General features: G+C 35.8%; 1 protein-coding gene across 3 annotated transcripts in view; it reads right to left on the bottom strand.

The window, feature by feature from the left end:
• Positions 1–12595, bottom strand: part of UNC13C (unc-13 homolog C) — a 601702-nt gene that overhangs the window by 240407 nt on the left and 348700 nt on the right. For all 3 annotated transcript variants that reach the window (XM_028100275.2, XM_088025127.1, XM_028100274.2), the window contains one exon: positions 4830–4963. In XM_028100275.2, the coding sequence (XP_027956076.2) occupies positions 4830–4963 (134 nt within the window). The remainder of the gene's footprint in view (positions 1–4829; positions 4964–12595) is intronic.

Below are 12595 nucleotides of genomic sequence, written 5' to 3'. Positions count from 1 at the left end.
ACTTCTTAAACTCAACACCCAAAAAACAAATGATCCAATCAAGAAATGCGCAGAAGACATGAACAGACATTTTTCTGAAGAAGACATCCAAATGGCCAACAGACACATGAAATAGTGCTCAACATTGCTCGGTATCAGGGAAATCTAAATCAAAACTTCAGTGAGATATCACCTCACACCAGTCAGAATGGCTAAAATTAACAAGTCAGGAAATGACAGATGTTGGCGGGGATGTGGAGAAAGGGGAACCCTCCTACACCGTTGGTGGGAATGCAAGCTGGTGCAACCACTCTGGAAAACAGTATGGAGGTTCTTCAAAAAGTTGAAAATAGAGCTACCATACAATCCAGCAATCGCACTACTGGGTATTTACCCCAAAGATACAAGTGTAGGGATCCGAAGGGGTACGTGCACCCCAATGTTTATAGCAGCAATGTCCACAATAGCCAAACTGTGGAAAGAGCCAAGATGTCCATCGACAGATGAAGGGATAAAGAAGATTTGGTATATCTATACAATGGAATATTATGCAGCCTTCAAATGGAATGAAATCTTGTATTTTTCAACGACGTGGATGGAACTGGAGAGTGTTATGCTGAGCCACATAAGTCAATCAGAGAAAGACATGAGAAATTCTTATTCTCAGGAAACAAGCTGAGGGTTGCTGGAGTGGTGGGGGGTGGGAGGGATGGGGTGGCTGGGTGATAGACATTGGGGAGGGTATGTGCTATGGTGAGCACTGTGAATTGTGCAAGACTGTTGAATCACAGATCTGTACCTCTGAAACAAATAATATATGTTAAAAAAAAAAAGAAGAAGAAGAAGATAATAGGAAGGGAAGAATGAAGGGGGGGAAATCAGAGGGGGAGACGAACCATGAGAGACATTGGACTCTGAAAAACAAACTGAGGGTTCTAGAGGGGAGGCGGTGGGGGGATGGGTTAGTCTGGTGATGGGTATTGAAGAGGGCACGTTCTGCGTGGAGCACTGGGTGTTATACGCAAATAATGAATCATGGAACACTACATCAAAAACTAATGATGTGATGTATGGTGATTAACGTAACATAATAATAAAAGAAAAATGTTGGCTTGTCGGTGTTGCAAAGATTTCTTAAATAGGACACAAAAAGCTCAAATTATAAATCAATAAATTAGACTACTCCATCAAAATTTTTAAAATGTTCTCCAAAAGATACTAGTGAGAAAATGGAAAGAAAGTCACAAACTAGGAGAAAATATTTCAACATTTATATCTGACAACAGACCCTTATTTATTATATATAACAGACCATTATAACTCAATAATAAAATGATAAACATCCCAATTTGGAAATGGCAAAAAGAACAGATACTTCATCAAAGTTATAGAGAGTGTAATTAAGTACATGAAATGACAGTCGACATCAGTATTTAAGAAAATGCAAATTAAAACCACAATTAGAGGCCACTATACACCTATCCGAATGGCTAAAACAAATCCTAACCATATGAAGTTTTGGCAGTGTACAACCACTTTGGAAAGTAGTTTGGCAATTTTAAGAATACAAATAATGTACCTACCACATGACCCAAAGGAAAGGAAAGACTATGTGTATGCAGAAACTTGTAAACAAATATTCATAGCAACCTAATCTAGAAAAAAATATTTTGACCCTAACCCTGAAAGAGGAATGGATGAACATCTTGGGGTATATCTTATAGTGGAATGTTACTCAGAAATAAAAAGAGACAAAGTATCGCTACGCACAACAACTTGTTTGACTCTCAAAATAGTTGTAATGAGTGAAAGAAGTCAGACCAGAAAAATGTACATATGATTCTTTTACATAAAAGGGTATAATTTCCAAACTAATTTATAGTATCAGAAGGCAAACCAGTGGTTGCCTGGGGCAGGTTACAAAAGGCATATGGAAACTTATCAGGACGATAGATATATTCACTATCTTGATTTTGGTGAGGGTTTTGTAGCTAGATATATATGCCAAAACTAATCAAATTATATAATTCAAACGTGCAGTTTCATTGTATTCAATTATACTTCAATAAATGTTAAAGAGGGAAAGAGAGAACTACACCTAAAGATCTGAAAATACTTTAATGGTTTTCAATTTCTTTTTTTTTTTAAGATTTTATTTATTTATTTGAGAGAGAGAAACAAAGCGAGAGAGAGAACACAAGCAGGGGGAGTGGGAGAGGGAGCAGGCTTCCTTTGGAGTAGGGAGCCCGATGCGGGGCTCGATCCCAGGACCCTGGGATCATGACCTGAGCCGAAGGCAGACGCTGAATGACTGAGCCACCCAGGCGCCCCAGTGGTTTTCAATTTCAATAAAATAGTGAAATTTCTATAAGCATCTAGAAAGCTACTTCATAAAAGTTTTTAAATGTGAATAAATATTGCTCAAATACTCTAGTGCATCAATTAATAATGAAGTAGGAACAGAAAGAACAGATGTCAACTACATATAAATGTTTAATTTCTTCATTCATTCAACCAAAATATATGCCTGGATATATACTAATATAAAAAAAAACTCTTCTGAAGTTTTCATTCTATAATTATTATAAATTGTCATAAAATTTGAGTAAGTCTTTAAAACATCCTCAAAATCTGAGCAAATACAATCATAAAACATAGGTTCCAAATACCAGGAAGGCATTCAAGTTTTTTTTAGGGCTAGGTTCTCATAGAAAAAAAAAGTGACTCTAAACTCTGACATTAACAACAGAAAAAGCAAAACAAAGACATCCTTTTCTTTGTCTCATTGCTCCTTTTTATATTTAGTAGACTTAATTTAGGTCATAATTTAAATTTTATTTTTGCCATATCTAAATGTATTTCCTCCATTTCTTTTAATATAGTTCCAAAAAGTCAAATAAAATATTTAATGATGTAATGTATGGTGATTAACATAACAATAAAAAACTGAAAAAAAAATATTTGTATATGTTTCACAGTGTATATGATTAAAAGTAATTCATGACTTTATGATATAGTTTTACTAGTCATATCCAGATTTCTAGTATTTGGTAAATGTAAAGAATTTCTTTGATTAGAAGTAAAATCTTCTCATATAACTTTTAATTAGCATTTCTGAAGAGATGTCTGTTTTCATTCAACAGTCATTTACCAAAGGGCCTACACCAGCTCAAGGACACAAAACAAGTATTGATTTCCCTATCTTCAGGAAATCTACTCTGTCTCAAAGCAGGTCCAAAGAATGAAGGAGAAAACAGATCTGTTCCATAAAGTCTGCCCAGGATGAGCGGAGGATGTGTGATATATTAAAAGAGAAAGGCACCTGGGGGGCTCAGTCAGTCTTGATTTCAGCTCAGGCTGTGATTTCAGGGTCATGGGATTGAGCCTCATGTGGGGCTTTGCATGCTCAGCATGGACTCGGCTTGAGATTCTCTCTCCCTCTCCTACTGCCCCTCTTCCTGCTCATGCTCTCTCTCTCTCTCCCTCTACATACATACATACATACATAAATACTTTAAAAATAATAAAAAAAATTTGAAGAGAAGATATGGTCCTAAGCTATCAGAAGACAGTAAAACAGCAGAGTCTGTATAGAGAGTCATCAAGAGGTACTCTGGTCCTCAGGCAGAAAAGGTGAGTATAACAGGGAAAGTGAGAAGAAAGTATAAAGGCAAACCTAATGACACTATCACGGTTGCATATCAAAGAGGACCAATTTCTCCACAATTAGGAACTGAGGGCAGGTGAAAATCAGTGGTTAAAAAACAAGGAAAGGATGAAAATTGGGGCACTTAAAAACTTATTCCTTCTGTAAGTAAAATTTCAATTGGATTCAACAAAAGCTTTTTGACCCTGTCTTGGCCATTAGAGAGAAATAATAAAACCAGTTCTCTATAGTAACTCTGAATCTACTTCATGCTCTACTTCATAGTTTGTCTATTTCTGCTATCCCTGCTGCCCAGAGCATTTCAGGTATTACCAATATGTCAGGATACCCTCTCCATTAATCACATTACAAGTGCCTGGTTCACAGACTCAGCTCTTATTTTCCTTTTGCTATATAGCCGTCAATATGTAGGCATAAAATAAATCCTAAACATGCAACACTAAAGCTGGACTGGATCTTGGATATTATCTAGTAATATATGAGGAAACTGAGACCCAGAGTACTTAGATAATTTGCCCAAGTTCTCACAGCAAGTGGCATTTTGATAAATAATTTTAGACTCCTCTAGAATCTGTTATCCTAGAATAGCCATGAATTTCAATTCATCTGTTCACCTATCTGCTAATAATTTCAAATTCTATGCATGGGGGCATAGGCTTAACATTGTTACTTGAGAAAATGGACTTATTCTATTACATATTGCAATAAATCCATGGTATAGAACTATTTTGAAAGCAGGTTTTCTTTTGACAAATCTTTATTACAAAGTCACCATGAAATATGTTTAATACTAACTTTTCAACATTCTTTTTAGTTTTTGGGGAAGTGCAATGGGATAGTTTTGTGGGGTTTTGTTGTTGTTGTTGTTCTTTTTGAGACAAGGAGATAATTATGAAAGGAACCAAAGAAACTTTTCTACATCAAACAAAATAAATTTGGGGAAATATTTGTCTCTATACCCAAAGAATCACTCTATGGGGCTTGAACTAAAAATTCATAATATCACCAAATTGATATTACTGCTAAAAGTACAAAAGTCCTACTTTATATAACTTAATTTTGGAAAACTTAATTTTGGAAAACAACACTTTTCCAATGAGAGTATAAACCATGCTTCAAGTATTTTATGTTTTTATAACTTTAGTGGAATAAAACCCATTCATTCCCAAGACAATGTACTTACTGATTCAGGACAGGTGTATAGGCAGTTTTATCCTCATCAATAATAGTGACCATCAGTGTAATAAGTTGGGGCCAAAAATCCAAATTCTTGGTGGTCGGTCCCTGATCTTCCCGAGGAATATCCTGTTTCTTACTCTGCTCACAAGGTCACGCAACATGCAAGAGAAAAGGTTAAATGATATGACTTAGTTTGTCATTGTCAAATGGAAGGATTAGAGAAAAGCGGTTATAGAAAAATTCTTAGGTCATGTGAGCCAAAGCTATTAAATTCAGGTTTCCATTCTTCACAGAATAACATCCCATAGGATAAAGTCACAATGGCCAGACCAGGCTTGCATTTCTACATCCTTTGGTTTTCAATTGGAGGTTTCTCTTTCTTAATTGCAGTTCATGATCTTAGGAATTATTATAAAAATTATCCCTTTAATGTGGCTTCTTCCAAGGAGAGATGTTGAATTCTGTGTGTACAAAGGTGTGTGTGTGTATGTCCAGGTATAATTTATCCTGCCTAAATATTTTGTCACATAGTCACATAGGTGGTAAGTGGGCAGAACTCAAGGCTGGTTACAAAGCCAGTACTGTTAAATTCTATAGTATACAAATATTCTATGAATGGCATGGACCACTCTCATTCCACTCCCAAATGCATCTAGTTAACTAATAGTTATATATCTTTCTCATGTGCATGTATGTTTAAATCATATTTGAATCCTTGATTTATCATGCTTCATGAATTCTTCAGCTCTCACCTCTGAGAGTGTTGTCCAGGATGATCTAAGTTTACAATGAGATGAACAGAGTACAGTAACAATCTTGTATATTTCACATATCAATGTCATACTCAACAAATACAATTCTTTTATTTGGTGGATAATCTTAGAGCACTTATTTTCTATTTACTTTACATAATTAGGCAAAAAAGATAAAGGCAGAGACAATTTTCACTCAAGTATACAAATAAGTAGGAAGCATATGGCTCCCCTAATTATTTCTGCCAAATGATTTACAAGCTTATAGGTCCAGGATATCTGAAAAATTTACCTTTATGCTCAAAATACAACAGATATTAAATGTTGGAGAGCAAAATTAGTCCAAAAATCAGTGGCTGGCACAAATTACTTCAAATTGCTAGAATGAACTATAAGCATTCTCCAAAGGTTCTTAAGAACCTTGTGTATGTGGTCCTGGAGAACCACTTGTGGGCGCCTGGGTGGCTCAGTTGGTTAAGCGGCTGCCTTCGGCTCAGGTCATGATTCCAGAGTCCCGGAATCGAGTCCCGCATCGGGCTCCTTGCTCAGCGGGGAATCTGCTTCTCCCTCTGACCCTCCCCCCTCTCATGCTCTATCTCATTCTCACTCTCCAAATAAATAAAATCTTAAAAAAAAAAAAGAACCACTTGAAACTTCTTGGCAGGCTTCCTCTTTCAGTTCCTGAGGTACATCAAGGCACATCAGAAGATCTTCAAGAAGAAACTCGGGCAGCAATACAGGCTTACAAATAAACAGATTTGCCTACTTTCAAGTTACATCTTCTATTTAAATTTATCTTTCTTTGGTGAACAAGATTTTTATTGTCACAATAATGTGATTACTCATTACATTAAGTTCAATAGATTTCTTCCTCTATGATGTATTTAGAAATCGAGAGAACCTGGTAGATTATAAAGGTTGTAAATAAAATTAGTTCTGATGGCCACAGCATTTGTTTCTCAAATGTATCTGAACTTAATACTGTCATTAATCATCATGATGTGTATACAGCCAAACTGTATGTCTAGCTTATTTCGAGTAATGTGATTAAATGAAAGCAAATACTCTAGATGACATGTGAAGTCACTTATTGTCATTCTGCAAAGAGTAATACAGAAGGAGAGAATAAAGTAGTTGAACATGTATTAATTCCAAAATTCCTTAACTGTCCCAAATTCTACTTTCATTATTCCTTTTTATGACATTAAAGGATTATAGATGGTACCATTTTTTCATCAAATTCTGTATGTTTCCCCAGAATAAACCAAACTGGATGTTGAATCATTAAGTTTTTACGTATCACATAACATCATAATAAATCAAGGTACCTCTAATTTAATAGTGCACTTTTAATGGCCTACATGTTTATAAAAGGATGGGGTACACAATCATGTATATTGAAATATTTACCAGATTTCTTAAAGATTAATTTTTTTCTAAGCAACACTTTATTAATATCCTAGAAGTCTATAGGGCATTTGATCTTATGGTCAGAAAAAATTAAGACAATGGTAGTAGAAATTTACGAAGCTGGGTGCCTGGGTGGCTCAGTCGTTAAGCGTCTGCCTTTGGCTCAGGTCATAATCCCAGGGTCCTGGTATCGAGCCCGCATCAAGCTCCCTGCTCCTCAGGAAGCCTGCTTCTCCCTCTCCCACTCCCCCTGCTTGTGTTCCCTCCCTCGCTGTGTCTCTCTCTGTCAAATAAATAAAATATTAAAAAAAAAGAAACTTAGGAAGCTAGTAATAAGTATACTAATATTTACTGAAACCTTTATAAATTAATATTTATCATAGGAAAAATATATCTCATGTATTTATACTCTATATAATATATAATGATAAACCCATTAATGACAAGGAACAAATGGGAATATAGTCAGTTCATAAAACTATAACTTAGCAGATCGATTTTGATTACGATCATTAGAATTATAGTGACTAAACACTATTTTCTTAATAGATTATTGAGGAAAGGGATGAGAAAAGCTGTGAGAGTATAACAGGAGCGAACGTGGAAAAGTTGCCAGGGCGTAGGATCATCCGAAGAAAGTTTCCAATGGTCATGTTTACAAAGGATATTTCAATACAGAAAAGCTCTACCAGACAAGCTGACAAGATATACACTATACTTTTATAATATCAAGTGAGAAAATATGAAGATATTCCATACAGAGAGAATCATTACATACAAAAAAACAAAAGTATTAAAATAACAGATGCCATCTTCATGTTAATGTGGGACTTATACGACACTTCTAAGTCTGTTATAAAATGTATGGCATTCCATGTGTTTGTTTAATAAGTATATAATTTTGAAACACCTCCTCTAAGGAGTTGGCTAGAAAAGGGTCGGGGGCAGATATTCAGTAAAGTAAGGGGATACTGAAATGCAAAAGTACATGACAGATACATAACTGGGGAATTACCAGCAATGTGAGGCTGCAAGTATGTAGCCTTTTGATAGAGTGTGTTTCTCTATCATTGGTTCTAGTGGACAGTAGCATTATTTATACACACACACACACACACACACACACACACATACATACACACACACAATCCATGTTCAAATCAAGTGAGAAAATGCTTGCTTAAAACAAAGTTAAATAAATTATTTCTAGATTCCTGGAGTAACATGCTAATATGCACTATGATTCTCTAAGATGGTGGTTCTCAAACTTTAGCGTTCAGCAGCATTGTTAGGAAAGCTTGCTAAATCACAGACTGGCAGTCCTTTCGGCAGAGTGGCTAATTCACCAGGTCAAAGATGAGGCCTGAAAATCTGCATATATAATGAAATTCCTACTAATGCTGGTGCTACTAGCTCAGAGACGAGTTTGAAAAACACTACTCTGGGGGCGCCTGGGTGGCTCAGTCGGTAAGCGTCTGCCTTCGGCTCAGGTCATGGTCCCAGGGTCCTGGGATCGAGCCCCGCATCGGGCTCCCTGCTCAGCGGGAAGCCTGCTTCTCCCTCTCCCACTCCCCCTGCTTGTGTTCCCTCTCTCACTGTGTCTCTCTCTGTCAAATAAATAAATAAAATCTTAAAAAAAAAAAATAAAAAGAAAAACACTACTCTGAGAGCTAAAAATGGAGCATTAGTTCTTCAAATGTATTTGAACTTGACAAAGCCCTCCACTCCTCTCCTATTCCCTTATCCCATTCTTGCACAACTTTCTGAAGAATAATCTTCCTCTGAACTTACTTTGGGAAACAAAAGGCTACAGAGATAGATACAGTGGTCAAATCCTTTAGGACCTGTGTGTCACATCAAGGAATTAACATTTAAACCATATTTCATGAGGACCATTAGAAGATTCCAAACATGGGACTACTTAATTACATTTTTGTTTTAAATGATTTGGCAGTAGCAGGAAGTTTAATTGATGTTAAACTAATGTAATCGTTAATGAGGAAAACTGATAGACTCATGAAAATATTTATGAAATGGTTAATAAGTGAAGTTGACAGAACTCATTGCCTAAGTGGTGAGAAAGGAGAGAGAGAGAGAGAGGGAGAAATCAAATGGAACTATCCAGAAGGTAATTAGGTAATTAAGTCTGGAGTTTAAAGCAACATCCTGGACTGCTGATGTAGCTAGAAGAATTCCAGGATATATGTGGTAGCTGAAATTATGAAGTAAATAAGATTACTCAAAGAGAGAGAGAATATTAAGCCAGAGGCAAGACCTTAGAAAAAAATATGAACAAGGAAAATAGTATAATTTTATGAAAGAGAGACCAAGATGGGGGAGTGAATTGAAATGGGAAAGAATGGATCCAGAGTGTATGTGGGAGAATTGGCCTCAAACAAATGAAGAACACGGCTTCTTCTGAGTCAGGAGATAATCTTGCAGGTAAGTCCTGATGGTGAGAAAGAATAGCTAGGAATTTCTATCCTGAGAGAAGGAGTAAATAGTAAAGATTTGAAACAGCCCCCACAAGGAATGACAGAGAGTCTAAATTGGACCCACGGCGGCACTGCCAGGTAGCCTGGGAGCTTTGTGGAGAGTGGGTCCCTGAACTTATAATATCACTACTCGGGATAATCAGGGGTTTTCTGCAGCACTGGACTTAGAAGTCAAGGATTTGCTACTGAGGTATAGTAAGAGTAGGAAAAGAGAAAGAGATTAAATGTTTGACAAGAGCGGTTGAAGTGCTGGAACAAATATTTATTTTGGTCCAGAGGAAGGAAGAAGGGAAACAGAAAGGCATAAGAAAATGCAAATCTTTTTTGTCTCACTTCTTTTCAACTTTTGCCAAGAGCTCATAGACACCCTGCCCCTCACATCACTATACCTCTTTTCTTTGTTCTGTGATCACATTACAGCACTGAAAAGGCAGCAATTATTATAATTCCTGTGTTCTACAGAGGAGAAAATGAAGGCTGACATGGTTTAAAGCGGTCCATCCAAGGTCACATAGGTTCTAAAAGTCAGAACACCCAGACCTTGAAAATGTCATGTTCTCAAGGGAGCCTTCTTTGCTCTACCCTCCCTTCTCCTCACGTTAAAAATTATTCAAGTTAAAAAAAAAAAAACAGTTGGATTTTGTTTGCTAAGTCATAAAGAAGCAAATTAAGTTACTGATTAACAGGGTTTATGACACCTCCCCTAATTAAAAAGTTTGAGAGCCACTACTCAATGGAAACATTAATAATTTTAATTGGTGATCTAAGTCTCCATATGTGTGTGTGTGTGTGTGTGTGTGTGTGTGTAAATGGAGCATCCTTTTGAAGGTGGTGTCAACAATTCCCATTACTATTTTTTCTTTTTCCTTCTGGCAAAGTTCAGTTCACCACTTACTTAGAGGATTTACAATTTCATCACCTTTCATTTACCTGCTTCAAGTCTTTTTCCACTGTTGTTCTTTAATGCCACTGTCAGAGATGCCTTCTTCTCTCACTGAATTTTACTGGCATATAGTAAGTCACTTAAATTTGCATATGAATGGGAGAGATTCCAGGAAGTTAGGACGAATGAGCTGGATTTTGATCATCCATTTAATGAACAGCCCTTAGTATTCTGGCCATACCATGGATCAGGAAACTCTAATGTTTCAGTGCAAATAAAGTTGTCCCCCTTTCTCTTTCTGGGACAGCGGGGGCACAGTCCATATACTGAATCCATGATTTATTATATAATTGGCTTTTTAAATCCATAGCAAAAGTGCCTAGGACAACGTGAATTGCAACACTGAGAATCTAAAAGAAACACAGTAAGGAGTGAAATTTGAGACTATATTCAAAGCAGCCAATGACCAGTGTTAATTTTTTAAGTCTGGTCCATAGATCACGTACATCAGAATCACCTGCGTTGCTTATGAGAAATACATTTGACTTTAAAGCCTCTGTTGCAGACTTACAAAATCAGGGTAAACGGAGGTATGGCTTGGGAATGTGGACTTACACATTCAGCTCTGCTCTTCTGAAATCCTCATGTTCACAGGAAGAGTCAGGACAAGAGTTCTGATTTGTAATTAAGGCAGGGAAAAATAGGCCTTATTTTTTTTTATTTTAGGAAGAAGAGTGATATATATATAGTTCCTCCTAAAAACTAGTATCAGTCATGGATTTGCTAGATTTTGCATTTTGTCAGTATAACAAAAGACTTTTGTTTCACCTTACATCTGAGAAATTTCCAACTACATGCAGCTCCCAAATTTTAAGAGGGGATAGAATATCTTTCTGGATATTTATGTGGTGCCTCTTCCAAGTGTTGATAACTCCTTTGCTAGATCCCTTCGTAAAACATTACTTTTTAAATTAATAGTCTTTGGGAAATTACTGTTCTAGTCAAATAACTTAATAGATGTTGCTAATGAGAATAAAAATTGAGCAACTAGTGGCCTTAAATAAGAGTAATTACTGAAAATTAAAAATATGCTAATCTAATTAGAAAAAATTGCATGTATTAGAATAATTCACTTTATAGCCAAAATATTTAAAGAATCTTTACTAGGTCCTTTCAGCTTCAGTAAGTCCAAGATATCTTGCCATTTAAATTGCCAAAACTGCATTTCAAAGTGTTTGGACATTCTCAGTGCCTTTTAACAGCACTAAACGGTTCCTTGAATTTGAATAGACTGTACATGGTTAAGTGATCTATACACAACTATAAATTGTCATAACTCTGAATGTAGATTTAAATATACAAATTACTTAACAGCAGGGTATAATTGAAAAAGCAATCATTGAACACAGAATCAGAAACTTACATTTTGTTTCTCAGCTTAACGTTAATGTGTACAATTTGGAAAAGGATTTAATTTTTTCAATTTCAGATATCTAATATTGAAATAGGATTATATATACCCAATCCTCTGTTTCTGATAATTCTAGCAAGTATATAGGTAGAATATCTTCAATAAGAGGACATTTATTACTGTAACAGGTAAATACTTGCCTTAATTAAATTTGATGGCATACGTTATATAGTCTACCTAATTGATAACACTCTTTTGAGAATCCCAAGAGAGATGCATAAGAAAGTTCCTTAAATATAAAACTATTCCAGTGGGTAAACTAATAGTTTTGCTCTTTCCTATTTATATAAATTAAACTTACATCAAAAAGGAAAAATGCAATAGGTCACATGTAGCTGGCATTTATTTTCCATTTAAGATACTACACCTTCAAGAGAACTATCAGTGTTTAGACCAAACACAGGAGTACCATGACAGTGGACTTCAAATACATGATGGGCTGTCATATAGGAAGAGATTAAAAGATAAATTAGATTTGTCTTGTGCAGTCAAGAAAAAAACTGGTACTTATGAGTAAAATTTTCAATACAGAAGATTTTGGTACAGGGTAAGGAAAAACTTTCTAAATATCAGATATCTCCAAATGTTATAAACTACCAGATGTAAGGTGTTAAGAGGCATAAAGGAAATCCCTTGTCTACATTGTACCTAAAAACTCACCACATGCTGAGTCTCTTTTTAGTATGTTTTCTATGATTATATGCCTGTAATTAAATTTACAGAGAAGAAAACATAACCCATAAGCTTTAAGCACTTGAT

Source organism: Eumetopias jubatus, unplaced genomic scaffold (assembly GCF_037043125.1).
Source record: "Eumetopias jubatus isolate StellerSeaLion01/CBP00866 unplaced genomic scaffold, mEumJub1_p1.0 scaffold_7, whole genome shotgun sequence".
In the NCBI taxonomy this organism is placed as follows: domain Eukaryota; kingdom Metazoa; phylum Chordata; class Mammalia; order Carnivora; family Otariidae; genus Eumetopias; species Eumetopias jubatus.
Note: the sequence above shows the minus strand (reverse complement) of the source record. Positions and strands in the feature narration are given on the sequence as shown.